The sequence below is a fragment of the Lepisosteus oculatus genome, chromosome 9 (assembly GCF_040954835.1).
Source record: "Lepisosteus oculatus isolate fLepOcu1 chromosome 9, fLepOcu1.hap2, whole genome shotgun sequence".
Taxonomy (NCBI): Eukaryota; Metazoa; Chordata; class Actinopteri; order Semionotiformes; family Lepisosteidae; genus Lepisosteus; species Lepisosteus oculatus.
Window position 1 is genome coordinate 3297420 of NC_090704.1, and position 27817 is coordinate 3325236.

At 46.7% G+C, this 27817-nt stretch overlaps 4 protein-coding genes across 7 annotated transcripts; 3 read left to right on the top strand and 1 right to left on the bottom strand.

Moving 5' to 3' along the window:
* Positions 1-527: 527 nt before the first annotated feature.
* Positions 528-11342, top strand: rad54l (RAD54 like). Its single transcript, XM_069193965.1, has 19 exons — positions 528-874; positions 988-1106; positions 1335-1415; positions 2006-2125; positions 2528-2588; positions 3055-3190; positions 3807-3876; positions 4339-4627; positions 5037-5161; positions 5612-5762; positions 6031-6157; positions 6255-6329; positions 7389-7519; positions 8173-8283; positions 8604-8727; positions 9172-9250; positions 9562-9741; positions 10349-10512; positions 11141-11342. The coding sequence occupies exons 2-19, from the start codon at positions 1104-1106 to the stop codon at positions 11340-11342; spliced, it is 2229 nt and encodes a 742-aa protein (XP_069050066.1). The 5' UTR covers positions 528-874; positions 988-1103.
* lrrc41 (leucine rich repeat containing 41) lies at positions 9916-17634 on the bottom strand. The gene is made up of 10 exons (XM_015355383.2): positions 17329-17634; positions 16792-16878; positions 16263-16333; positions 14978-15875; positions 14472-14702; positions 13924-14085; positions 13566-13664; positions 12986-13108; positions 12686-12761; positions 9916-12092 (listed from the first exon to the last, which is right to left on the bottom strand). The coding sequence occupies exons 1-10, from the start codon at positions 17426-17428 to the stop codon at positions 11873-11875; spliced, it is 2067 nt and encodes a 688-aa protein (XP_015210869.2). The 5' UTR covers positions 17429-17634; the 3' UTR covers positions 9916-11872.
* A 117-nt stretch (positions 17635-17751) lies between these two features.
* Positions 17752-21211, top strand: uqcrh (ubiquinol-cytochrome c reductase hinge protein). 4 transcript variants are annotated; one of them, XM_069193968.1, is made up of 4 exons: positions 17752-17920; positions 19872-19907; positions 20376-20537; positions 20977-21211. In XM_069193968.1, the coding sequence occupies exons 1-4, from the start codon at positions 17897-17899 to the stop codon at positions 21007-21009; spliced, it is 255 nt and encodes an 84-aa protein (XP_069050069.1). In that variant the 5' UTR covers positions 17752-17896; the 3' UTR covers positions 21010-21211. The 4 variants fall into 4 exon arrangements, with proteins under 4 accessions (XP_069050069.1, XP_069050070.1, XP_069050068.1 ...); XM_069193969.1 differs by having other exon boundaries at positions 19872-19904; XM_069193967.1 differs by lacking the exon at positions 17752-17920 and adding an exon at positions 18461-18615 and having other exon boundaries at positions 19872-19904.
* A 1162-nt stretch (positions 21212-22373) lies between these two features.
* Positions 22374-27289, top strand: nsun4 (NOP2/Sun RNA methyltransferase 4). Its single transcript, XM_015355126.2, has 6 exons — positions 22374-22481; positions 23285-23715; positions 24109-24263; positions 24467-24627; positions 24829-24953; positions 25344-27289. The coding sequence occupies exons 1-6, from the start codon at positions 22389-22391 to the stop codon at positions 25618-25620; spliced, it is 1242 nt and encodes a 413-aa protein (XP_015210612.2). The 5' UTR covers positions 22374-22388; the 3' UTR covers positions 25621-27289.
* The last annotated feature ends 528 nt before the right edge of the window (positions 27290-27817 follow it).

A 27817-nucleotide genomic window follows, 5' to 3' on the forward strand; every position in this document is an offset into this window, starting at 1 on the left:
TACTTAACTGGTTCTGTTCTTTACCCCTCTGCTCCTACTGTATTCAGTGCCCCCATCTACTGTCTCCTCTCACTGTTTATTCTAATTGTGCATGTCTATTTTTTATTGTTGTTGTTGTCATTCTGTAAAGTGCTTTGACAAGCCACTTTAATATATAAAAATAATATATAATATTGTAACGCTTACGGCCGACAAGCAGTGTGTGTAAGAGCCGGCGTACCAGAGCGGGTGACATCACCGCCCTTCCCTGTGATAGCAGGACCACAGCTACTGGGCTGTGGAGAGATCTCTCTTTGGCTCACAGGGCTAGGTCGCTGCAGAGAGCCCCGGACGGTGCAGGGGCCGACCTAATGCGGCAAGGGCGCCCGCCTGAGCCCCCGTTGCGTTACAATATATAAAATACAGCCTTGCAGCCTAACACACCAGCCACAGCATAGACGCGGATTTTGAAAACGCTGTCAACGGTTTTGTCCTTGTGCGCTTTCCGTACGGGTAGGTGCTACGTCACCAGCGCGCGGAACGTTCAATAACTGCACAGGGAAACAGAGTGGCTGTGTCACGGAAAACTTAAAATATCGACTATTTGTATTTAATGATCGCTGTGTCAAGCGGTGTACATAAAATTATATGTTAACACCGCCCGGTTAAACGTCAGCGAGCAAGGAAACCAGATATAACCTGGAAGTAGGGTTATAAAAGGCTTTCCGATGCTGAATTAGGAATTAAGTCGTCTTATTTTAGGTTGTTAATGTTGCTGTTGACTTGTTGAACTCGAAGTGGGGATCGAAATGCCTTCTGATTTTTATTCAGAAGGCTGGTCTTCAATTTGTGGACAGACGCATTATTAACGAATTAAAACACTAGATGTGAACAGGTTAGTTCTAGTGAAACCCATGCAAGCTTCGTTTTTTTAAACTTTAAATTAAGATACGTCTTGCGCTACACATTTATTTTTCGTTTCATAATAAGATGATGTTTATGTTTCAGACGAATCCAAAGCCAGTCCTAGCTGGCAACACTGTGGTGGAGATTCTCTGATTGCCCAGGAAACGATGCAGACAGAAGTCGACATAAAATCGCGTCAAACCTAGAAGAAAGAGACAATGGTAAGTGGAGCTGCTGTAAAACGTTGCGTATTTTCCTTCGCTTGTTGCACGGGGCTGCTGTTCTTGACGTCCAGTTCAAACATCCCTGATCCCCAACAATCCCCAAACTATGCTGTAGCTGAAAAGGTGCCAGCGATGCCGGCCGCCTGCTTGAATTCAGAGCTCAGCTTTTATGTACAGCTGTGAAACGCTGCATTTACCCGTCTGACTCGCCCGCTCTCTGCACAGAGACGGAGCCTCGCTCCCAGTCAGCTGGCCAAGAGGAAGCAAGGAGATTCCTCTGAAGATGAGGACTGGCACCCGGAGGCGGTAAGTAATCATGACAATAATGAACTTGAACTTTATTGCCATATGTAACCGGCACATGTACTGGTACAAGGGGATTCTTACTGACAGAAAGTCTCTCGATTGTTAAAAAGTGTAAAAACACACATTTCAGACAGTGCATCAAGACAATGTACAAACACTTGACAATGTACAAGTAAACAGTTTGAATGTAAACAATGCAGACATGTAAACAGTGACTGCAGATGTGCAATAAATAAGAAATCATGATGAGGTAGATGGTGTAGGTGTGGTCCGAGGGCCGTGGTCAGATGTGTTCGCCAATCGCACTGCTTGTGGCTAGAAGCTATTGAAGAATCTGGTGGTCAGTGGCCAGATGCTCTTGTATCTGTTGCCTGAGGACAGTGGGGTGAAGAGCTCAGGCCCGGGGTGGTGACTGTCCCCTGTGATGGCCAGAATTCTACCACGGCAGCGGTCCTCGTAGAGCTGTTTAATCTCTGTGAGACCATGGCTGAATCGGGTTCCAGGTTCGTTACCTTTCGTTACCTTTCCCGAGAGACGAACGTGACTATTCAAGGAGTGTCGTTCCGGGTGTGTGCTTGGTGTTTTTCCAGACCCCGAAGCGCAGGAGAGGTGGGAGTGTGAGTGGAAGAAGAGAGAGCTACGTCTCCCCTTTCCGTAAGCCCCTCACCCCGCTCACCAACCAGCCCGTCTGTCTGGACAGCAGCGCACATGTGAGTTCTGCTTCTGACCTGCTGTTACAATAACCCAGTATGGACATTGTTTCCCATGGATCTCCATCATTCCTTCATTCTTTCAGCTGAAAATGTGAGGTGTTGAAAAGTGAGAACTTGTACTGTTTATGAAAGGTACACAAGCAAGTAAAGGCCAATGTACGTCTCAGCTGCAATACAGCTAATAGCAGGGATATCATAAGAATCTGCTTTTAGAAGCTTCGATGCTCCTTTCAGATATGAAAGTGAAAGGCACAGATTTCTGGCTACCTATATTTGTCACTGAGCCTTTTGTAAACTATAGTTTTGTGCCGTGATTTGAATCCTGTCAGTGATTTTAAACCATACCTGCTTCCAGGAACAATCTTTGCTCTACAATGTCGTCTTGTTGTGTATTTGCAGGAAGCCTTCATTCGCTGTATTCTCTCAAAGCCGTTTAAAGTTCCCATTCCAAATTACACTGGTGAGTTGCTTGTGTTTGTCACCGCAGGTCCTTCACCTATCATGCAGGGTGGATACTCAAATTAGTGTGATGTAATTAGTGGACTAGCTCAAGGATCTTCGTGAACTAGACTGTGGTAATTGGCTCTATTAACTATTAAGCGCCAAACAAGCCAGATCGGCCTCCTCTTACCATCATCTCTTTTGCAATTCATGAGAGATGGTGTTGCTTCACCTTAACAACACACATAAGCCCCCATGCTGACCTGGTTCTCACTCCAAGCGTTCCATGTGTTTAAGCCCAGACATTTCATCTAATGAAAAAACTTACCTGAGCATCACTTCATTAAATCATTCCTGGCTTCACAAACTGTTTCAGAGAACTTACAGAGTAGAAGGCAACTGTGCCTTGATTGTAGCAGACGGTGCTGTGTCTCTGGCCAGCTCGAGATCGTTCCCAGCCCGTCTAGTGACTGTCCTCTCTACAGGCCCGCTTGGTATCAGAGCTCTGGGTTTGAAGCGAGCTGGAGTCCGGAAGGCACTTCATGACCCCTTTGAAGAAGGAGCGCTGGTGTTGTATGAGCCTCCCCAGCTGAGTGCTCATGAATTGATCAAGGCAGACAAGTGAGTGTAAATCTGATTTATAGGTGAAACAGCCACTCAATGCACATACGTTCCATACGTTTTACTGCCAAGAACAGAAAATGCTTTTGTTTTATTAACTACATATTGAGTGGCTAAGCATGCATTACTGTTACAGAACTCTATAAATACTTCTGTCGTAACTGGTTTTACTGGTTTTCGTCTTGTTGAAACATTAAAATTTCAAAATGCATACCTTTTATTTACTTTGGATCAAGTTCAGCATCTTTCACATAAGCTGAAAAGCGTCCACTTTGCATCAGATTAATAAAACAGATCTCAGGTAAATGAATATGTCATTTCATCAGAAATATAAGTATTGGTTGTGTTTTGTGCACAAAACTTGTTTAGTGATCAATAAAATTCAGAGGATGTCTCTTAAGTAATCAGCTGCTGTAATAGATAGTACAGCTTTCTTTGTTTTCTCACTAGGGCACAGAAGTAAATGAGTAAATTCTGCTCTGTACTTTAATTCTGTTTGCGGTTTGAGAAATGGAATTCCCATGATCATTCAATCAATGATGTGGGTGACAGTATGTGTGGCAAACAACATCTTCTTTTTTTGTAATCTTTATCAACTATTCTCTTTTTTTAAAAGGGAGAAACTCCCTGTGCATGTTGTTGTGGATCCCGTGTTGAGTAAAGTGTTGAGACCCCACCAGAGAGAGGTGAGTCTGGGAACAACAGCTTATAAAAATATAGTGTTACAGGAGCACTTTGTTACCATAAATACTGTTTCTAGAAGTTTCTAATAAAACATGGAGGTAAATATTCATCTATTGGGAAAGGCTAGCTGTTTCTGGGTACAGATATTGGCATGCTTGGATTGCTGCCTCACAGCGCTGGTCAAACAGGAAATCCATTGCTCGGGTTAAGGTCATGGGAAATCGTACTACATGCATCAACATTCTGAAAACATAACCGTGTCAGGCTGAAAAAGATGTTATCCATCGTCTCTGGATGGTTGACAAATTTTACGACGAACGTCCCTGCCTCCCATTGAGGTTTACAGAACTCGCAGCTATAGTGGAGCACTACTAAGGGCATCCCCCGAGCTGAGCTTCAGGCTGGGAAATGTTCGTAATGGGATGTGAAAAGTATTTCGCTGAAGCAAACGCTGTGCTCCCCAGGGGGTGAAGTTCCTGTGGGACTGTGTCACGGGCAGGCGCATTCCTCAGAGCTACGGCTGCATCATGGGAGATGAGATGGGGCTGGGAAAGACCCTGCAGTGCATCGCGCTGATGTGGACCCTGCTCAGGCAGAGCCCCGACGCCAAGCCGGAGATCGACAAGGCCATCGTGGTGGCGCCCTCCAGCCTGGTGAGGAACTGGTACAACGAGGTGGGGAAGTGGCTGGCAGGGAGAATCCATCCGGTGGCCATCGACGGGGGCTCGAAAGAGGAGATCGACCGAAAACTCGGTAAGCGCCGGTCGTGATGCCAGCGTGACGCTCCACTTCAGCGTCATGTTTTAAAATATCTCCCGCATGTCACCTTGTCTCAGCCGTGGACGTGTTCAGGCAGGGTCTGGTCAGTTCCCATCAGAGGAAGTCACAGACCTGACTGGAGTCACTCTGTTTTGAGCTCAGTTTGCCTGGTTGTAATAAAAACACTTGAGCTCACAAGTGAGATTCTTGTTTGTGATGTCTTTGAGTCAGTACTGTGCAGATATACCATATAAAACAAAACAAAATACGGTAGGCCTTGCTTTTAATTGTGTTTGATGTTCTTGTGGATTTTCTATTTATTTAGCACAACAAATCCAAAACGTGATTTTTAAAATGCAATGGTGCAGATCGAACCAACAAAGTCTCGTTTGTCCATTGGCAGTCAATTTCATCTCGCAGCAAGGCCTGAGGGTCCCATCTCCTATCCTGATCATTTCTTACGAGACTTTCCGTCTGCATTCTGCTGTCCTGCACAAAGGCAAGGTTGGACTGGTCATCTGCGATGAGGTAAGGGAGTCCTCAGCTCTTCTTAGAACTGTGCAGTATCGTTCGCTTTGCACGGCTGCCACCACAGGCAGGGTTGGAAATCAATGTAATCGATTTGGTGTGTTGATTCACAGTGCGGCGTAGATCCATTGTTTTTCTTTTAACTTGTGTTTAACTACAGTTAGGCACCCTAGCATTCCTACGCACTCTCTAAAGCCAGGCGATCTGTGGACACAACTTCAAGAAGCATTCTGAAAGTATAGCAAAACTCCTATAAATGAGATGGGTGAAGACTGGACCCATTGCTTTTGAGAGAAAACTCTTCCAGGCTTGTGCACGGAGTAGTTTTCCAATGGAATGCCGCATTTGTGTAGTGCGGTTTCAGCTGTCCTTCAAGATTTTGACTTTGTCCTTTTTTCCCTTTCTAATTCTGCACATAGTGACTCACAGATCTGCCTCTTTGCTGTCCAGGGTCACCGTCTAAAGAACTCGGAGAACCAGACGTACCAGGCTCTGAATGCCATGAGTTCCCAGCGCCGTGTCCTCATCTCTGGGACGCCTATCCAGAATGATCTGCTGGAGTACTTTAGCCTGGTGCACTTTGTGAATGCTGGTATCCTCGGTGAGAAAGCATTGGTGTTCACTCTGCTTTTCAAAAGATCATGCAGGGCCAAAGTACAGGAGAACTGTGTTGCAGCCAAATCTTTTTTTCAGGCTTTTAAAGAAAAGGAAGATGTATCCCTAAGGTGCTGCACAGAGCATCTGCTTTTGTGCTGGTCTTCCTTATAAAATACTGTTGGAGCTTAAGTAACTCACAACCTAATCAATTACCGAGACTGTGTCCATTTCAGAACATACCCAGACAAGGTTGCTTTGCTCTGTTTCTTCAGGGACTGCTCAGGAGTTTAAGAAGCGCTTTGAAATCCCCATCTTGAAGGGACGTGATGCGGATGCCAGTGACAAAGACAGGCAGTGTGGGGAGGAGAAGCTCAAAGAGCTCATCTCCATTGTCAACAGGTTGGAAGCAATTTGCAGTTCCTTGCCGTCTCTGTAGGTTGGTAACTGAATTGTCACCAGTGTCCAGTAAGAATCTTCTTCATGTTTTTTTTTTCAGGTGTTTAATCAGAAGGACGTCGGATATTCTTTCGAAGTACCTGCCTGTGAAGATCGAGCAGGTCGTCTGCTGCAGGTACGGGCCAAAGGCACATCCGAAAATGTCGTGCTAGGTTTGCTAGGTATTGCCTTTGTGGAAAGATCCTTGATAATCCCCGGCATATGCATTTCACTAGGCCTACAGACAACACCTTTACATAGCGAACCCGAGGCACTTAGGAGTGTGAAGATGATCGTCGTCCCTTGGGTTGCTGTTGTATCAAGTGTGGGGCTCTGTTTATCATAGGTGCCTACGCTTCAGTGGGTGCTGAACCTCCCGGGTTGGGCTGTGTAGCCTGTGATGTTTGGAAAGATGAATGGTTTGAAGGTGGGCGTGTCCGAGGAGTCGGCGTTCGGTTCCTCGATTTCCCCTCCCCGTGTGCGGCTGTAGTGTTCAGAAATGTGAGCCGGGGAGCAAAAATCATTGAACGTTGAAAGAATGTTTTTCAATTGAGGAAATGAGCTGCAGTTGTACAGGGCTCCTATAAAACGCTTCTTGTATAGGGGGTGAGACAGAGTTATTCCCTGGAGCCTGGCTCCTGTCTGGGTGGCATAAAGCACAGCAGATCCGGCAGAAAAGTGAGAATTGCTTCCTCGGTAGGATTAAGGGGGCGATGCTAAACGCTACACTGTGGCCCGTCACCACACTGGGGCCCAGGTTTGAAACCCCGGCGTCCTGGCCAAATTTCCCATTGGCCCTTACCAATCATGGCCTCCTAATAATTCCCCTCTATGAATTGGCTTCATTACTCTCTGCTCTCCTCCCCACTGAGAGCTGATGTGTGGGGAGCGTTCTGGCGCAGTATGGCTGCCGTCGCATCATCCAGGTGGGGCTGCACACTGGTGGTGGTGGAGGGGATCCCCATTACCTGTAAAGCGCTTTGAGTGGAGTGTCCAGAAAAGCGCTATATAAGTGTAAGCAATTATTAATTATTAACATGCTGGTCCGGGGGGAACAGCGCCACCTGCTGGTACACCAATGGCAGCTTCAACCAGGTCTGGCAAGTTGGTAACCCTGATGGAATTGCGCAGTTTTATATGTTTATGTACTGTATATACGCACAAACGTGGTTTTGTGGTGATTCTGTGCGGCCAGGCTGACCCCTCTGCAGACAGAGCTGTACAAGCGGTTCCTGCAGCAGGCCAAGCCTGAGGAGGAGCTGCAGACGGGCAAGATCTCCGTGTCCTCGCTGTCCTCCATAACCTCTCTGAAGAAGCTCTGCAACCGTGAGTCCCCACTGCTTACTGCTGTCTTCCTACATGGAGTTAATCTGTGGGATCTCTTTCCTAGCAGAAGCTGAATGTATGCGGCCCCACTTTTCCTGTATATTCAAACATCCCAGTTTGAAAAGGAGAGGACGTTGTACAGCCAGTCTAGTTTTCAGTATATGTTAGTGGCAAATTCATTGGATGATCTCATCCAGCTGTATCTCGAAAGAAACTGTTAACTCTGTCAATGATCTGTCTTGGTAACTTGTTCCAGATTTCCACAGCTGTGGAAAAGTGCCTTAGTTTACATTTATGTCCTCTGGTCCATGTGTCTCTGTTTAACCTGAATTTCATTGAGTTGAAATAAAATAACTCACTAGGCAAGTGCACAGGTTCATATTAAAAAAGACTGCAGTGTACACATAAGCAAGCCATTGAAGAAACTTAATGGTGACTGCACAACAGAATAACTGCTGACATTGGAAACAACACGGCACAAGTTTTATTGTGTGATTAAAATTGATCAGTATATACAGTCATCTGATAACTTTATATTCCTTAGCTAAACTTTTCTGTGTAGATTTTATGGTATACATAATGTCCTTGTTGAAAAGAGAAGTTAATTTCAGAACAGGCAGAGATATTTATTCAAGACCCTTTGCTGTTTCCAGACCCGTCTCTTATCTATGACAAGTGTCTTGAAGGAGAGGAAGGCTTCGATGGTGCCCTGGAGCTGTTCCCCCCAGGGTACAGCCCTAAGGCTGTGGAGCCACAGCTCTCCGGTAAGCCAGCAGCGATCAGGTCCTGCACATCTCAGCCTCGCCTGTTCAGTAAATCAGTAACACTGGGCCAGTGCCAGTACCAGCAATACCACTGCTCTCTGGGGCTTCCATCCTGTGTGAAGTAACCTTGCGTGTACTGTCTCTTGGTTTGTGTGTATCCAGGAAAGTAAACCTCAGTCATTAAGGGATTAGAAGAAGCTTTTCTCACACTCTGGTTTCAGACTGAAATGTTTACTTATTAGTGCAACAAGAGTTCTAGACAGATGTCTGCCTGTACCTCACTGGAAGCATTTTCTTGAAAGGGCTGTGTTGTTTTTTAGGGAAGATGCTTGTGCTGGATTATATTCTGGCCATGACAAGAAGCACCACCAGCGATAAAGTGGTTCTGGTATCGAACTACACTCAGACTCTGGACCTCTTTGAGAAGCTGTGCCGATCTCGGAGGTGAGAGCAGTCAGCATCAAAGCACACCGATCGCACTATGTCAAGCGACTGCTGCGATGTTACTTAATGCTACATTCTAGGAAAAATATCAAATTAATTAATGTTTCATGTGATGTTGATGGCACTGTTTTTTCATAGCTAAATGAGTTATTGCTAATAATCCACACCGTTTCCTTTATTGTAAAACCTCCGGCCATCAGAATGATCAGTGCTTTATGAATGCAAGTAGTTTAAAGTCCCTTCTATTAGCTTTAAATCAAAAAAGGAAGTCTTTTATTACTACCTTTATATTTTGTATAAGATACACATATAAAGATCACCAGTCCTTCATTCAGTTTGGTTTATTTATGTACACGCTGGTTAAGAGATGGAATTTTTTATTTGCATTTTTAATTAGAATAGAAATAGTTCCAACACAGGGCTGTGTTTTTTTGTGTTGGACAGGTACCTCTATGTTCGATTGGATGGTACCATGTCCATTAAGAAGAGGGCGAAAATTGTGGAGAGATTCAACAGCCCCTCTGTGAGTACTGCGCAGTTGTATTGTTCTGTGACTTGTGACTGTTATACAGAGGACAAGTTGTCCTTACAGAAAGATCAATGTGAAATTAATCTATAGGCCTGCAGGATCCGACGGAACAATTTCACATCAGGACTGATGCTGGTACCAGTGCCAGTACCAGCAGGACTGGGGTGACAGGCAGAATAAAATTTTGCAGTTGAGTTCAGATGAAATCCATCTGCAGTATGAAGGCTGACCTGTGTGATTTTTTTTGTCCTTGCTTCATGAGCAGCACGCACAAGGCTCTGTTCTTCTCGTTTGCCTCCACCCAGAACCCAGAGTTCATTTTCATGCTGAGCAGCAAGGCTGGGGGCTGTGGGCTGAATCTGATCGGCGCCAACCGCCTGGTGATGTTTGACCCGGACTGGAACCCAGCGAACGACGAGCAGGCCATGGCCCGCGTGTGGCGAGACGGGCAGAAGAAGACGTGCTACATCTACAGGCTCCTCTCGGTAAGCAGAGGGAGGAAGCGTGGGGCAGGGAGCTGTTTGATGTAACCTACCATGAATGTGAATGACTGACGAGCACGCTTGAACCTGAGAAAAGCACCGCCTGCTCTTGACAACTAACAGCAGCTGACATCCCCTGGTTAACTGGTCAAATTCTCTACGTCACTGCAGGAAGCATTTTGATGTTCCATTTGTTTATTGGTTTCTCAGGGAAAGGAAAGAATATTACATGGCACCATATACAATAATGAACAAATGTGAATGATGATCATGGCGTGAAAGACCTGGTACCGAAACAAACCATGTAAATCCAACAATAATATCAAAACAAGGAATAAAGGAGTAGAAACAAGGAAACCAGAGATTTAGAAGAGATAAACAAAGGAAGCCACACTCCTCATGGTCTTTCATGCGTCTGGGTCGAGCTGCAAGCTCTTAAAGAAGTTTAAAAGGGGCTGCCAGGCAGAATACAATTTTGCAGTTGAGCCACGGTCAGTTCGGCCCACCTTCCTTCTGTGATCATGTCCTCGCTGGCAAAACGGCGCCGGTGCGTTCTCGGCTGGTAGAGCCACCGAGAACAGCGCTGACGTTGGGGTGTGTGTCTGCGCAGACGGGGACGATCGAGGAGAAGATCCTCCAGCGCCAGGCCCACAAGAAGGCCCTGAGCAGCTGCGTGGTGGACGAGGAGCAGGACGTGGAGCGCCACTTCTCCCTGGAGGAGCTGCGCGAGCTCTTCTGCCTGCGCGAGGACACGGCCAGCGACACGCACAGCAGGTACCCGCCCGCCTCCGAGACCACGCCAGGAATGGTCAAGGGTTCAACTTTTTTTTTTTTTTTTTAGTCAAGGCGACGGGTAAGTTCCCCAGTTGTGTAGGTATGGGCGGAGCGGTGGCTCAGTGGCTCAGGATCTGCGCCTGTGACTGGAAGGTTGCCGGTTCAAATCCCGCGGCCGGCAGAGGAATCCTACTCCGTTGGGCCCCTGAGCAAGGCCCTTAACCCTGACTGCTCCAGGGGTGCCGTACAATGGCAGACCCTGCGCTCTGACCCCCAGCTTCTCTCCCTGTCTGTGTGTCTGTGTCTCCATGGAGAAAAGCTGGGGTATGCGAAAAGAGGGATTCCTAATGCAAGAAATTGTATAGGGCTAATAAAGAAACATTAGAATGACATTTATATGTAAAGTCCACAGCGTCTGAATTGCTTCATTATTTTAAAAATGAGAGGCTTTCGGTTTTTCAACAGGGTTAACTTGTATGGGTAACCGCGCGGGTGTTTGCATCCACTGGTTTCTAACTTGGCCCCCACGTAAAAGCGATCACCTTGTCGATATTGCAATGACTGGGCGTGTGGGGTCGAACTTTGTTCTTGGGACACGTACAGTGTGACCTAACCTGATGTGCCCTAGGTTCCGCTGCCGGCGCTGTGTGAACGGGCGGCAGGTCCGCGCCCCCCCCGACGACGCCGACTGCACCAGCGACCTGTCCCAGTGGCACCACGGCTCGGACAGGAGGGGCTTGAGGGACCCGGTGCTGCAGGCGTCCTGGGACGCGGGCGTCTCCTTCGTCTTCCACCAGCGGTCCCACGAGGACCAGAGAGGGCTGCTGTGACAGGCTGGCTCGGCCTTCAGCGGGACGAACCGGAGCAGAGCACATCTTCCATCTGCCGGCAGGTGCTGCTCTCTCCGACAGTCCTCTCCCCGGGAAGGACCACTCACGCTTTGGACTTGGATCCGCGTTATCCTTACACTTTGAAAGCAGAACGGGAAGATGGGAACTCCGACACCTTTATTTTTAATTTAAAGACAGAGGCATCTCATTTGGACTTAAAATGTTTCTTTTTTGAGGGCAAAAAGGAAATGCCCCTACCCCCATCCCCCCCCTTTTTTTTTTAAAGCTTCAACTCTGTGGTGTAAATAGTTTGTGTCCCGCAATGGCACCGTAATAAAAATCAGAACTGTAAGCGCCGCGGTGTTGTGCGTATAATGAGATTCGAAAGGGAAGAGTCTTCCAAACGGTCAACTGAAGAGCACGTCTGACATTTCTGTTGGGGTTGTTAGGTTCAGAAACGAGCACTTCCCAAGATCTCAAATGGTAATGTGAATTAGTGGGTATAAAAACGCCCGCCCAGCTTGCTCTGGTCACATGACACTGATGTGGTCTGCGAAGGTGGTCCTGGAGTTCCAGCAGTCTTTGGTCACGTGGCACAGTGCCTGCAGCTGCCGCATAGCACGCTCGGTTTTCTGGGGGTCTCTGTCCAGGGGGTTCTCTCGCACATCAAGCTTCAGATGAGGCGAGGGGGGGTGTCTTCCCAGCAACCTCCCAAACTCCAGCAGCCCGTCGGGCAGGATGTAGTTAGAGCTGTGCAAATAAAACAGGAATTCACGCAGCTCCTTGACATTCGCCAGCACTGTCAAAGTTAGAGCATCTGTTGCAGAGCTCTACAATAATCCTGTTTAGCAAGTTTGTTTTAAATATACAGTATATAAATTACTGATTTCAGTTTTGGTGTGTTTATACCGTACAAGTATGGAAATTCAGTTCTTTAAAGGTAAAATGGGATTAGTGATAAGTATCAACCCTGTACCATTTTCTGAGTTTCAGAACTGCCCTGAAATGGGTTGCCTGAAATGTAACCAAACGGAATCTCTGCAGTAGGAAAAAATGCTCATTGTGACTGTCTCATTCCTACTATGGGTGTCACATGCATCATCACTCCCACCTGTGTCTGTTTTTCGTCAATGGATCAACTGGGGCCGTGTACATTTCTGTGTGCTGGTGTAAGGTATTATCGATAGTCAGTACTGACCGAAGAAGCAAACTAAATTAAAAACTGAAAAAAGCCAGCAGATCAATTAAAATCATCGACAGCACTGCAGATTTAGAGCTCAGCTAGAATGAAAACCAGCAGACACACAGTTCCTCCAGGACCAGGGCTGGAATAATATAATTACCTGACGTTTAAGTGCTGAATTCTGCCCAGAGAATTTTCAGAAAACAGGTCAGCAAAGGCTATCAGGCCCTGATTACCTGTTTGGAAAAAAAAAAATCAAACAGAAAAGGATTAAAATGTGCAACAGGAGAACCTCAGTCTGGAAGGGAAAAGAACCTGAGAACAGTCACAAACGAAAGGAGGCTGTCGAGCCATTTAGCTTATGTGGTAGTTATTGATCCAGGGATCTCATCCAAAAGTTTCCTTGAAAGAAGACAGGGTATCAGCTTCAGCGAAATGGAAAAACTATTCCAAAGCTCACCCAGGCGGTTTTTTGACACAGAAATTGATCTGAGGGATGTCTGTGCCTTTACTGTGTCGACGAAGCGGCCCAGGAACTCCTCTTTGTTCCTTTCAAACAGGCGGCAGTCCGTGAAGCGTACCTCTAAAATGGGAAAAAATGAATCACTGACGGCTGACGTCAGAAATTACGATTGTTTTTTTTTGCTATGGCCCATCAATGCCTCAGTTTCCTCAAAGACCTCAGCTGTAATTACTAAAGAAACATCATGTCGGGATATTTTTTAAATGGTAAACGTATTCAGCAAGACTTTGAACAAAAAACCCATAAATGACTGTTTATGAACATGAGCACCAATGTCAGCATGAAAGAAGTCCATCGGGGGAAAAAAAAGGGCAAAATTAAAAATGTGGGTAACGAAACCTTCAGCGTGCGTCAATATTGTTGACTGTATCGTTAAATAAAGTGCTTGTGGGAAATTGTTGAGGGGAGAGCTACGGCAAATAACATTTTGACACTGTCCGTACACAGAGGTGGTGAGCTCAAATCCACAGTCGTACAGGAAGTTTTCTTCACTTGTCGCCGACCGAGGGAACGTTACCTTGCAGAGCAGACCTGTTCAGGAGGTGAAGCACTTCATCCTGACAGCCCGAGAGGCAGAGTTCCTCCAGGGACAGGGTCAGCAGGCGGGGGTTTGACCCTACCACACACAAACAGGACAGTTTTCCGTTCAGTCTCCTATCTGCGTTATATAGGCAGCTGCAGGGTTGGGATACTCAATCGAACAACAAGGGACGGTGACATGCCAACACTGAAGGGGTTGAAGTTGTGAATACTCCAGGTCCTGGAACTGCACGAGTAATTTAACCCCAGAACCTCTTTCCCCCTGCAGGGCGGTGTCTAATGGCCATGTTTCATTCAGAGCAGCAGGGCGACAGAGGACCAGAGGCTGTTGGTACCTGGCAGAGCTAGCAGCAGTGCGCTGAGCTGGGGGGTCTTGCAGCGGAGCCCTTTCAGGTGGAGGCTGGTCAGGCTCTGCGCCCCCTGGAGCACGGTCACGAAGCCCTGAAGGTGCACAGGCTCGACTGGGAACTCCACCTGCAGAGTCTTTACAGAGCTCACTGGGGAACAAAGGCCATAATCCAGTGTCGGTTTCGTGGTTTGAGTGAATTTGCCCTCGGTTTAAATAGTCTTCAAAATATTCAGCAGGCCCCGTACAGTAAACATACGTGGCTCGTGTGTTTGCCTCTCAATTTAAAATTATTTTTTTTTTAAGTATGCTAGTTATTTTCTATCCCAACTACGAATTTTCAACCAGAAACATTAGGCTTGTTGGAGAACACCAGCTCATTTTGATTATTACATTTTGTCTGTCTGGTTTCTGTTGACTAGCGAAGGGCACGCAATTCCTAACTTTGAAACATTACGACATGCTGGACAGGGCGTACTTCATGTGATGCAGCACAGTGCTGTCGCTCCGAATGGCCCTGAGAAAGACATACGTTACCTATGGGTGCAGGCTGGTGAGAGGAGCTGCTGTTCCCCTCTGCTCCATAGAAACCAAGCGTAAGAGCCTCCAGCCCAGGACAGGCAGAAAGCAGGCGGGCCAGCAGGGTTGCCACGGATATTCTGCAGCAAACGCTGGTGATGGACAGCACTGAGAGGGAGCAGGCTGGGTTCTGGTACAGCAGGCGCAAGGCTTCCACCATCTCCAAGAGGCTGGGCTCCTCTATGGACCCTGCAGGCAGCACAAAACGGGTAAGAAACTGCAACATGGGGATGCAGGCTGAGAGAGCCGAAAGATCCTAAAATCCATTCTTTTCTTTTTTTCCCCGTTTATAACCAAACATATGGCGAGAGCTTATTCCCTCCCACAAACGTTAGCATCTGTACGTGACAGAGCCCTCTTCAATACATACAGAAGGCCAACGGTCTAGAAAAACTGGGACAGCCTTGCTCAGGGGAGACTGACATGTCGGTCCTTGGCTCTGACGCTGGAGCTGCCCTACTCACATTCACACGTCACCTTTAGGGAGCAAAGACAGAACCAGGAAGAGAGAAGGGGCGAGAGAACTCGGGAGATGACTTCATCGCATACGTCAAGCACCAGAGCAGTGATTCTTCTGACAGGGCAACCTCCCTTCCCTGAGACAAGGGAGGGAAAAGAGGAGAGAGTGCAACCAGGATCCAGGATTTCAGAGTCCACGCACTGGCGGAGTGGTAAATGAGGGGTTCCATCGAATCTACTGCATCCGCCGGGCTCAGCGCCACCCCTGGGCTCCGAGATGTCAAGCCGAGGTAATTTCAAGGCTTTTGCACACAAGTCATCTACCAGTCTCCTTTTCCTGGCTGCACTCTTGTGCTCCTGGTTGCAGCCCTGTGCCTCCTGTGACAGGCCTGTTCCAGCACCGGATGTGTTTGGTCCAAAATCGGAACGCCTCTCATCTTCCAGATCCTGAGTGCGAGATGAAAACGACTGACTGCCCTCCTGTTTCTTGATATCTTGGTGACCAGCGCTCATCCGAAGGATCCAAGTCCAAAGACTGGGGCTGGAGATGCTGCATTTACTCATGACCAGAGTCTGGACCGAGCCGTGGTGGAGGAGGCGATGGATGACGAAGAGCACCGGGCTGAAGTCGTTGTGGAAGAGAGAAAGTCTGATCTCCCGGAGCTTCAGCTGCGTGACGGTGGCCTCCAGGGTCTTCAGGACAGGCCGGAACTCCTCCGAGCTCAGCCGGGACGTCTGCGCCAGGGACCTGGAGAGGATGAGGACCCTGACGTACTTGGCCGCCAGCGAGAGGAGGGAGAAACGGGGGTCTCGCAGACGAGGGTGTTCTTCTTCACTGAAGTGACCGAAAGTGACCATGTGGAAGAGACGCTCCAGGAATTTCTGTCGCCAGTCCTTAATTGGCTGAAAAAATTAAATTAACTGATTAATATATAGAGACTGTATTAGAGGGGGTGGATTTACATGGGGCTGCGTGTATTGTACAGACTGCTGTACATGACCTGCATGCAGAAACCGCTGCTTCACAGATGTCTCTCTAAATGAGAAGGATGTGCAGCTGTACTACCTGTTTATAAGTCACTTTAAAGCTTGTTTGCTTCAAATTAGTCAGATATGGAAGTACAGAGTGTCTCTATCCAAATTTTAAGCACTCCTACAACAAAAACACACTGAAAATGTGTCTTCATTTTTGAAAAGTGCATAATTCGCTGCTCCCTATGTATAATTTTGTATCTATCTTTTTACAAAGTCTAAATTCACTTAAAATAATTGATTCCAAGTGGGTCTGACCTTGTTTCCAGGAGGCCTGATTTTGACCACTTCCATCCAAAGTCCAAACCACACAGAAGCAGTGGACAGGCCTAAAAAGAAAGTCAGCTTTTAACATTTCGTTTAGATGCCTCGCGACACCTGCGCTGATTAGACTGCTTTGCGATAATCCTTTATTTATCCAGTCTGGTCTGTCGAGAACACCACAGCTGCACCGAAAACAGTGAAAGAAAAGGAAAATTGAATAAAATGAAATAAAATACATGCAAAACGGCTCCCATGGGCTGTCAATATTCTCGTTCCCATGCACCAGGACAGGACAGAGTTAGCAAGTGTGGGTGTAAGGCAGTGAATTGCTGACAAACTTGCAACACACATACAGTAGCTACAGAAGTGTTTAGCACGGTCCTCTTAGAATGAATGCATTGCAATTGCTCTGGGTAAGGTGCTGTGTGCTGGCATGTTTTTCCTCAGCCTTGACTCCTATGATAAAGCACAGCTGCACTCCACGGCGTGCCCCAGCCCGCAGAGCAGCCCCGTCTGTACGTGCCTTTGCGAACAGCTACGTCCTCGATCCTCTCCAGGTAGAATATGTTCAAGTGCGGCAACAGCTCTTCAATAAGAGAAGACGGTATGTCTGTGGGGAAGGCACAGGGGCGATCAGTAGGAAACAGAAAACAACCAAGCGCATCAATTATAAGTGGACGAATACACCAAGTCCTACCCTTTTACCCTTTTTGTTATTTACTTCTCTGTAGATGTGTAATAACTTGAACGAACGCCGCTTCACACAGTGAAGTTTACGACGGGAAGGTAACGCCGAGGATCCGCAACTCTGAGCACATTTCGATCACTTGCATTACGTCATGGCGTCAGCTAGACCGTTTCTCAAGTTGCAGGTAGTTCTCACACTTTTCTATCGAGGAAAACTCGTGTGAAAACAAGTTGTAGGACCGCCTCTACGTTTTCGGAATCAGCAATAAACGGTCACCCAGAGATTTAAGTCCTTGTGTCTCAATCACAAGTACTTTAAAGAAAATAAAAGTGATCTATTTTTTCCGCTTTTCTGTTTGATACAGTTTCTTACCCCAGACTTGCTTTTCCAGTACGCGCATGTTTTTGCTGACAGCTTTGATACATATTTTCAAAAGAGGCGCGGCTACATCTGCTTCATGCTTGTTCTCCATTAGTGCACGGCACGTTTATAATAATATATACATACTGTATGTCTGACCTCAGCTAGAAAACTCACGTATACTCTGTTCCCCTCTAACCAGCACTACAGTACAGTACATCACTCTCTTCCCAAGTCAACACTGTTTGCACACACTGACTCCAGCAAACACGTGTTCCTCTTCCGCCTACGTCACATGACTCCTCCCCCCGCTTATCTGAAATAAAAGGGGTGTTTGGGTTTGTAAACGATGTTATTATTCTCAAATTACCATGCCATTGCGTGCGACACTTTCGTGGCAGTGTAAATATGGTTCAGAATTATTCAGTTCATCATACCTTAAAGTAAAGGTGTATTTAACGTATAGTGAATTTATTTTTATTGTGTTTTGAAACTATAGATAACTATAAATGGGGTATAGATAAGATATGAGCACTTTATTGGCCACGATATACACTGATACAAGATCAGAGAGAGCTGAATGCAAATAAGGTTTTACTTTAAGGTAAGTAATTAACTTTATGGAATAAATTGCTCATCTTAATGTTTATATGTGTGTGATGACGGTAACTGTTTTATCAGTACTTGCGAATTACAGAGTTCAGACCAACACGTTTTGCATATTTTATTATTTAAGAAATATCACTTCTTAAATAAAACAACTCTTTTTAAGATGATCTTGTTGTGGATGTGATGTTGTATAATCAGGCAGTCCATGTTGTGTTTAAACAGTAGGGAATACCTGAAAACATGCCCGGATTTGTGAAAACACGCATTTGAACCTTTAAAATTAATCGACTTTTTATGAAAGGAAACTTTTTCCAAAGGCCACGTGTTGGCTTTTTTTTACATATTGGCAAAATAAGTGTGCGGTAGTTTCCTTATAATTATTACAGAGCAGTACTGAGGTGAAACACCGTGAAATTCTGGAATTCTAAATTGATACCATTTTCATGCCCGATGAGCAAGGAAAGGAAGACGGCGGAAATACGTCAGAATGCCGGTTGTGCAAAAGCCCTATTGGCAATATCGCAGCTTCCGGTAGTGTTGTTCGTAGTTTCCGGCGTGTGACCTGAAGGTCCTCCAGACGCACTCGGGTTGTGGTGGAGAGGGAGCGTGATTTAGACCGGTTTGTCACCCCCCACAGTAATCATGGTTTTGACAGAGGAGAAGATGCTTACGAACGGAGAGCCCGACGAGGTACTCATCTGAGATGCGGTTCAATGAAAATAGTTTAAAATGACCGGAAGAGATGTTCTGTAGGCTGTCCGTGAAGTGCGTGCGTCCAGTGTCTTCTCGGGCAAGGCCTGGTTACGAAACGGCGTTCAAATGCCGAATGAGGGGCTAGTCCTCTCTTCTTTTTTTAATATATTTTTTTTCAGTGCCTCTAGGATGCCCCGCTGTCTCTGGCAGCATCAGAGCGGCGCCGGCTTCCCTGTGTTTGATGTGTTTGATCCCTTGTCAGTGGGAAGGAGAAGAAAGGGCTGTGATCGTTTTCTCGGTAGTCCGAAAGTCTTGCTGTTTGAAAGCTAAAGTTGTACTAAATGCAAAACAACAAAAAATCAGTGGGGTGGTCTATTCGTGACCGGTACAGTGTGAACTGTTGCATTCCGGATGGTAATTTTAATGTTGAATTCATGGTACCATTACGTGTTCATAGATCTGATTTTGCACATCTCATCCAACTGCTTGTTATCCGCTTTGAAAGCTCATTCGCTCATACGTTACTGCATGCTTCGAATGACATCTGACTAAAGAACAAAGTATGCTTTTTTTCAGTAATGCCTTGTACATGTACAGCGCCTTTCATCCCAAATGGTCTTGTTGCACTTGGCCTGAATTGCACCAACGCCTCTGACAGCCCATTGCCCCCCATTACTGGGCCCCTGGTGTTTGACATTCCAGTGAAGAGCGCCCCCTGCTGGTCCCCCAGCCTGCTTGCAGAAGCTGGGCTTTCCTTCCCAGTTCTCATCAGGCCCGGCCTTGCTTCAGAACCCTGCTCAGTTCTGGGTTATGTCAGTGTCTCCCAGGAAGCATAATGGGGGAAAAAGAAGGACATTGACTCTCAGCAGCGGAGCACACCAATAAATAAGAAAACTGCAGGGATGTATATTTACTATTGAAACCATGAGCTACTTCTATGCTCAGTGTTGTAGGAGTCTGCAGAAGGCTACCCAGCAGTGCTGTTTATACTGATACCCGGCTTCTTTTAAAGGAACTGCTGGATGGGATCCTTGGGTCTATGGGCTGCTAGCAGTCTAAATGTGGTCAAAACAGGACTCGGCTTCCTGCCATTTCTGAACTTCATGTTCTTGTATCACCACCCCTTTTGTCAGTCGTGGGCTGAGAGGTGGAGCTGCACTGTCTGCAGCAAGTGTTCTGTGGGTGTGGAAGAAAAATGTTGGTGAAGATCTCAGATGTTGTTTTCTCTTAATTGTTTAACACTTTCTCTACAGGTCGAGGAAGAGGAGGAGGAGGAAGAAGAACTGGTGGTGAGTATGCCTCCATTCTTGTCCTTACTCCAGGGGTGAACGCTGATTGATGGCCGGAAGTTCTTCCACAATCTTTCCCCCAGGGGGGCAGTTTGTGTGGCTCTCTCCCTCTCGGTCTGCCTCTGGAGTGCCGACACGCTGGTATAATGGTGTAGCTGGCGTGTTATTATAAATGGGGTGGGGGGAAACAGAAGCAGTAGTTGGCTTCTGCTTTTGAGACCGTTCTTATGTTGAGTTGTGTGCATTTGGGGGATTTTCCCGAAGAATCATTACAATTCGCGTAGCTCTTTTTTTTGGAGTCTCTGCGAAACCAGTTTATCTCTTTAAAAGACTGTTCGTCAGCACAGTCTGAGGGGGTCATGGCCAGAGGCTCAAGCCTGGTCCAGCCAGGTTCTGGGGATGGGGGGGGCTGTCTCCTTCTGCGGCAGGCTCGGCGCCCTGACCCCCCCCCCCCCCGTGTCTCTGCAGGACCCCCTGGTGGCGATCCGGGAGCAGTGCGAGCAGACGGAGCACTGCGTGCACGCGCGGGAGAAGCTGGAGGCCTGCGAGGCGCGGGTCAGCTCCCGGTCGCAGACGCTGGAGGAGTGCACGGAGGAGCTCTTCGACTTCCTGCACGCCAGGGACCACTGCGTGAGTCGCTTCGCTCGCCCGCCAGCGCGAGCCGCGCGCTGATCGGTGTTTTCCCAGCCAGGGATTTCGTTAATAAGAGCGATCAGAGCAAAACATTCCCGCAGAAAGCTGGGCCTCGGAACGGGACGAGCCGTGCAGCTCTGATATCGGAAAGAACACCTGACACACATTCCCATCAGTTTCAGACCAACCCATAATCGTTACATAAGCTCCGAAGTGCTGTTTTTTGTTTGTCTTCTGATCGCACTATTACTTACCTGATTGTAAAGAGAGATTTTCTGTTTTTATTGCCATCAAACATTATCGTTTATGGAACCCTAAAAAATTCTCCAGCATATCTGGAAGGGGAACTTTATGTGGTAAAATGTGAATACATTTTAAGTTTGAATAAAAGATCTGCTCTGTGCACTGATAACAGATTTTGTTTTTTACCCTGTAGGTGGCGCACAAGGCCTTCAAAATGATTAAGTGAAGTCGGCACAGCTCTGGCGTCAAGCTCCAGTTTCTGTGGTAGATGTCATACAGCTGTGAAGTCTGTATTTAAATAAGAAAACGGCGCCGATCAGAAAAGTTCCTGATGTCCGTTTCTTCCCCATGCAGTTTCAGGAAATGTTTGAAAACCTCAGCTAACTGTGTATGTGTCCACATGTGAATAAAATGACATTCTTTCTGAATCTGCTTTCCTGTGTCTAAAACATGTGAGAGACAACATTTGAAGGACTGACTGTGCGCTTACTTGTGTTATGAAGGTCAGTTTTGAATGATTTTTTTTGGTACGTGACACTCACTGCATATTATTTGCTTAGAAGATGCATACCCAGGGTGACTAAGATCCAGGACAATGAAATTAGGAGTGAGAGCAGCAGGAACAGTAACTATAAGGTGAGTCAAATTAGAACGAGGCCAATACAAGCAGGAAGAGCAGTGCACATGCTCACCAAACCATGTGAAAGAAAATATACAGTGTGGATAGGAAGCATTAATAAGAACTCGCTTGTACGTATGTTGTGTTTGAGTCAGTGCAATATGGGATGAAGGTGGCAGAAGATAAAGTGAGAGCTGAGAGATCATGGGTCCTGCCTTCCTGAAAGCATCTTGAACCAGTACAGAAAGGTGGTCAGGGGTGGCGATGAAGGTTTTGGGTGATACGCTACAGACCGATATCTTAGCTGGTCTGCATTACTGTGTGCATCGATCCTGTTGCTTATCTGGAGTTTTATCTGACATTGAAAGGCCTAAGCTTTCAGAGTGGGGAAAAGTCTCTGAAAACATCCCAACAGAAACCTGATATCTTCCATGGATTACAATTAAGTGAGACTAAGAGAATGATGCCATCTTACACCTTGGAGCATTTCATTATTTATGAGCTTATTAATGCACCACCTTGTGTGATTCGTGTGTCTTGTATTGGTAGACTTATTGTGGCCAGTGCTTTTGAATCTCAAACTTGACAGATTTCTGGAGCTCTCAAATGTTACACTGTTGCAACATCTATAATAAAAGGATTTGCATCTGCATAGATCTTATCGTTCCAAAAGACCCCAAAGTATTATATATATATATAAAGGAAAGGACATTTCACCTACCACTGAATGAAGCACCCCCAGCACTGCAGATAAGATAGAGGAGTGAGTTCCTTTACAACTGTACCACTTGTATTAAGAATTTAACCAGAGTATACTGAACATTTCTCCTCAGTGACATATATTGTTTTATGTGTCCATATGTAAGGCAGTAAGTGAATGAGGAGAAAAAATAATTTCCAAGCTCGGAACTCTCAACTTTAACCCGGCGGACCGATCGTTGCGGAAGATCGTGTTTCCCGGGGCATTTTGTACTGTGACATTCAATATGGCTGCGCTCACAGACACGAGAGTGTTGCTTCGGAAACTGAAGGGTTTGCCTCATTTTATTCCTTGCAGAAATCGAGTGAAGAAGAAATGGGTAATATAATCCTCAGAGGACGTTTTATGCCGCTGAAATAGGAAGTGTTCTCTGTTTCGAATTCAGCAAAACGAAGCGCAGACAGGTTTAATTGGACCCGCACTAAACTCGAATTAATCAGATAAATACCCTTGCTATCTTAATGATATTTGCGCGAAAGAACGAAAATATTTAGGCAGAACAGCTATGGTCGTTTACTATGACTAATTTAATGTCTATGATATATTTGATTGATTTCTCAGTCAAAAATAACTGTAAGCCTCAATGTCTATTTCCATCCAAGACCGGCGATTTCTTTAGTTTACTATCCCTGATTCTCAAGTGATTTCCGTTTGTCTACTGTAGCAAAATCAAAATTCACTCTACACCTAAAGTAAGCTCACGTATACTGTACATATAATTAACGGTAACACAGGGAATGCTTTTGTATCGGCATGCAATATATTTGAGTATTTTTTTTTATTTAAAAAAACATCAAAATCCACAGAAAGTGTACATGAATGCGCGCCAGGTTCGTTCAGGACTTAGAATGGGCGTATGTTGTGTTATAAACGCCAGCAGGCTATAGTCGTCATAGGGAAAACGGGTGACATTTAAAAAGCAGCATCGTTGCAAATGTGCCGCTCTCAAATTTGGAATGAGAGCACGCTTGTGGAAACGCTTTAAGGTCATTCGGACAGTAAGCAATGACATAAGGACCTCTACGTGTGTTTGCATCTGGTTCTGCATGATTCTTAGCTTCATGTTATTGTCATAGGAATCGGTGCTGAACTGTAAGTCCAGGGTCTCCATTCCCCCGACAGGCTGCCACTCAACCCAAGATCTCCTCCACCAGGCTGGCCTTGCAGATCTTTGACATGACGTACGGCACCCAGTTTGCAGAGCAGTGGCCTCCAGTTCGGGCCAGCCTGCTGTCGGAGCAGAAGTATGGAGCTCTTGTCAACAACTTCTCCACGGCGCAGGAGGTGGTGGCGGGACTGGAGCAGCAGGGGGCGTTCGACTTCGTCCAGGAGGCTTTCAGGAGAGACTGTGCCGCAGGGCCCGGTGTGGACGGGCCAGGCACGAGTCGGGACCCCTCGGTAGTCGCCGGACCTCCGTGCGCTGGAGCCCCGGAATCCAACAGTGAACCCCAGAGTTCAGGATCACTACAGGATGGCAGATTCCCAAGTCTCAGTCCAAATATCAAGTGCTATGTTTTCCCTAAGGGTGACATCACGCGTTTCAGGCCTGCAAGGTGAGAAATCTCTAACCATGCACCAGCTGTGACCGTAGCCTTGTCTTTGTGGTGACAGTGGCCTGCTCTGTGTCGCCAGCACTGATCACAGTAGATAGCCGTTAGTGGTGAGATTGTCTCTAACGTGGGGCATTCACTGCATCTTATCTCACGAAACTGCCCCAGAAATGTAGCTGGATCAGAAAGGAAGTCTTCAAAGTGTCAGCGCTAGGGAGACTTAAAAAGAAAGTTATTGTAGACTGTAGGGCATAGCTCTGCTACATAAGGCGTAGGTGAAACAGGAGGAGGTGAAACATGCCGCATTTTGATGGTTGGATTGACACCGGTCTTTATTTTGAAGGAGGTACAGTTGCACGTCTAGTGCAGAACATGACTGCGGTGGTGTTTTCTCAGGCCTGACCGCAGTGGTTTCCTGGGCTACTACCTGCTGGACGCGGCCTCGGTGCTGCCCGTTTTGGCTCTGGACGTGCAGGAGGGCCACACTGTCCTGGACCTGTGCGCCGCGCCAGGGGGGAAGACGCTGGCTCTGCTCCAGACACAGGCCTGCTGTAATCATTTTTCCTTCATACAACACATGACGTCCGGGAGATAAAAGACCAAGAAAACTATTAGTTTCTGTAAGCTTTATGTGGGAAACTAAATGCACGTTGAAGGAACCTTCAGGGAATATATCAGTGTGAGTGATTGATGGTGTCGTTTTAGCCCAGCCGTGATGAAACACGGACACGTGCTGTCGTGTGTGTGTTCACAGGGCGTCTGGCAGCCAACGACGCCTCGGGGTCCCGCACTGCTCGCCTCCGAGGGGTCCTGCAGAGTTACATTCCCAGGGTGCACTGCTCCGAAGACAAGGTGCGCATCACTTCCTTCGATGGCAGGAAGTGGGGTGAGCTCGAGAGAGAGACTTTTGACAGGGTGAGTAATAAGATCAGACTGCCCTGATCTGGGGCCTTATGACACGCAGCACTTATTTAGATCTCGTGGTACATAATCGACAAGTCTGCTTTTGGCAAAAGTAAATGTAATGGTGTCTTTCCTTCACTGTCATTAGAGAAGATGTGCTTCCCTGTGAAGCTGGCAGAGACCTTGTAGTGACTCTGTGTTGTGGCTGCCCAGGTCCTTGTGGATGTGCCCTGCACAACAGACAGACACTCTTTGCTGGAGGAGGACAATAACATATTCAAGAAGTCCAGGACCAAGGAGAGACAGAGACTGCCACAGCTCCAGACAGAACTCCTGCTGTAAGTGAGACACTTACACACTCTAGTGCCTCTTTCTTTTCTCTCCACTAAACATTTTGCAGATTCGGGTTGTCAAAACATTTTTACGCCTCGAAATCTCCAGACAGTCAAGTTTTCTTTCGAAATACTCCTGTTATTGTTGTACTTTTCAGGAAACAGGCCGCTGTTTCCTAAAATCTTTCCAGTACTTTTTATTGACCACCAGCTTTTTGTCATTGGATTTGCGCTACACTCCCAAGAACTTGAATTTAAGGTAAGTGAACCACGCGAGCGCTGTGGCTCGCCAGGCAGTCGTTGTCCTTCTCCCGCCTTGACCCCGCGGAGGGCGCGGAAGAGACCGGCTCCGGCCTCCGGCCCCCGGCGGCGCTGCTGACGGCTGCCTTCTCTCAGGGCAGGGATTCGGGCCGCGCGGCCGGGAGGGGAGGTCCTGTACTCGACCTGCACGCTGTCGCCGCTGCAGAACGAGTGCGTGGTGGAGAGAGCGGCCCAGCTGGCCCAGGAGGAGCTGGGGATAAGCGTCCGCGTCGTGGACCTGGCGCCCCTGGCCGGCCTTTTCCGGGACGTTTTCCACTTCGCCCAGGGTCTGCGCCTGGGCGAGCTGGTCCTGCCCCACCTCGCAGCCAACTTCGGCCCCATCTACCTGTGCAGGCTGCAGCGTGTCAGCTAGAGGCCGGAGCTGCTCCGGGCACGCGTTCTCCCAGCCGGACTCACTGTGAGGGTCAGCACGGCCTTGGCGGGGGACAGGCTGCAGCTGGACAACAGGGGCTTACCTGTGATCGTCAGTCTGTAGTCGTCTCCACAGGGCGCTTCTAACTGTTGGAATAAAATACATGTGTTCAAGTATTCCAGCTCCTCCAGTAATGAATTGTATTCAATCAAAAAGACTGGTCATGCATCATTAAAAACTTATTATAAATATTGAATCAGACAAAAACAAGCTGATTTTGTTTTTTCTGGCTGTTGTTTGGTAGGACTGGTTGATGCTAGTGAAGATACAAGCTCTTTTCCTACAGACTCTTCCTGTAGAAAGTGTTCTTGTTTTCTTGTGGAAGAGTACAAACTCTTGCTAGAGAGACCAGCCCCTAGACGCTGTCATTTTTTGCAGAGGTTTTAAAAATATGTTGGACTTGTGGTTGATAGTAGTCAGGGTTTACCGTGCTGAGTTTGGACAAAGGTTTGCCCTTTTTTTCTAGGCTCCTTACACCGTGAATTGGCATGCTTTACTGTGATCTTCCATCGTTTTTTTACTACCTCTGCATGCTTTTGCCATTTATAAACCATAGGCGTGAACAGGTTCAACAGGTACCTGCTGTTATTAGTGCATAATGGCAGACCTGAACCTGACATTCTAGGTGGCTGCCTGACCAGTCTGTAAAAGAGTCAATGTCTCTGCTCCTTTCATCTCATGTTGGAACAGCGTGACTTTAAAATGTGTGTCTGCTGAAGTCAGTGGTGGCTTCAACTGCAGATGGGCTGTCCAAAGCAGAGGTATTCTGGGTGCCATCTGGACTTGTCATCAGTAAGGTCAAGTTAGCCCCCGCAAAGCAGGTGCCTTCTGATCTTTGTCTCTTCCAGACATCAGGAAAAATAGACAGTATTTTTATATACACACACATATCCCTGAAATGTAAATCTGTATTTGTAGAGGTGGACAATTGCGTGGTACTGTGCCTGAAAATGATTTTTGGAGCGTGACTCGGATGAACAGATCACCAGCCCTAAATGATGTGGTCTCTCTTCTCTTGCTTCCTGGGAATGATCCTGGGTTCGTTTGCCTTCTGTGAGGAGTCTGGATTTTTTTCCAGGTGTTCCATGCCGGCCAGGTTAACTGGTGTCTTGAAACTGTCCCAGTGCAACTGTGTTTGCACCCTGTGACGGACTGGTGTCCTGTCATTCATCCTGTGCTTCTGGGACAGGCCCTGACTGGCTGCAGAAGCTTTCAAAATAATGGAGGGAGGGATACAATTCGATATTCTGTCTATAGGTGAAAAATGCAGTAATGGCAATAGCACTTTTTGTAGTTCTCTGTGTGGCATAACATTTCCTGTCTGTCAAGTTCCTGACATTCTGAGGGCTCTGGAGCTAGTCTCAAATTTCCCCACCTGTCTGCCGCTGAACGTTTATTGTTTTATGTGTCCATAACTGTCACTCCCAGGTGTTATGACCTGACATAATTGCTGTGTTCTGTTAATGCTATTGTACTCCTTGACATTTATGCTCACTTTGGAGTGTTTTGTGCTGCAACACACAGCAAATTTTTGCGTTCAGTATCATACGCAATCTACTAGGCAAAATGTCAAGCAAAAAAAAGGTATTAAAATATATCAGAGCATTGAGTGCATTCTTTACAGTTGTGTTTCACAGCCTTTTTTCAGTCTTAATACATCATATTCAGTGGTTCCCCACATAATTCTTGATTCAGACTGGGCTTTAAACGGCATGCTCAAATAAAGGATACCGCATGAGCTTTTTAATATGAAGCGCACAGTGAATTGCGTTGCACATATTGAACTCTGTATGGACTCATTAAAGTAGGCGCACTGTGTTGACGCAGAAGATGATCAATAAACTGGTGCAAGTATGACTCTTTATGTACTGCATTTACACCTGCTGCTGGAGAAGACTCTTAGCTCCTTTATTGTCCCACAAGAGTTTAAGATGTAGGCCTACATTAATACTGTCAGTGAACTCAAAGGTCACCTTGATTTAATCACTTTTTATTTGAACCACATTCGATTTCTTTTTATTAGCTTTGGCAGATCATAGTGTTCACTGGTTTCCCTCTGGTGCTTTTGCTCTCAGGTGAGGTTATATCCCTCATGGAGGCAGAATATCTGATTTTCCTACAGATGTGTTTTTCATGG

Bases quoted from the DNA above. Each gene is read 5' to 3' on its own strand.
- nsun4 (XM_015355126.2), top strand. From the start codon at position 22,389: ATGGCTGCGCTCACAGACACGAGAGTGTTGCTTCGGAAACTGAAGGGT. The intron at 23,716-24,108 runs GTGAGAAATCTC...GTGTTTTCTCAG, and splicing joins ACGCGTTTCAGGCCTGCAAG to GCCTGACCGCAGTGGTTTCC. The intron at 24,628-24,828 runs GTGAGTAATAAG...GTGGCTGCCCAG, and splicing joins AGAGAGAGACTTTTGACAGG to GTCCTTGTGGATGTGCCCTG.
- uqcrh (XM_069193966.1), top strand. From the start codon at position 18,568: ATGGTTTTGACAGAGGAGAAGATGCTTACGAACGGAGAGCCCGACGAG. The intron at 18,616-19,871 runs GTACTCATCTGA...CTTTCTCTACAG, and splicing joins CGAACGGAGAGCCCGACGAG to GTCGAGGAAGAGGAGGAGGA. The intron at 20,538-20,976 runs GTGAGTCGCTTC...TTTACCCTGTAG, and splicing joins TGCACGCCAGGGACCACTGC to GTGGCGCACAAGGCCTTCAA.
- rad54l (XM_069193965.1), top strand. The intron at 6,330-7,388 runs GTACGGGCCAAA...CTGTGCGGCCAG, and splicing joins GAGCAGGTCGTCTGCTGCAG to GCTGACCCCTCTGCAGACAG. The intron at 8,284-8,603 runs GTAAGCCAGCAG...GTTGTTTTTTAG, and splicing joins TGTGGAGCCACAGCTCTCCG to GGAAGATGCTTGTGCTGGAT.
- lrrc41 (XM_015355383.2), bottom strand. From the start codon at position 17,428: ATGGAGAACAAGCATGAAGCAGATGTAGCCGCGCCTCTTTTGAAAATA. The intron at 16,334-16,791 runs GCACGTACAGAC...CTTTCTTTTTAG, and splicing joins GGACGTAGCTGTTCGCAAAG to GCCTGTCCACTGCTTCTGTG. The intron at 12,762-12,985 runs GTGAGCTTTGGA...TTTTCCAAACAG, and splicing joins TGTGTCAAAAAACCGCCTGG to GTAATCAGGGCCTGATAGCC.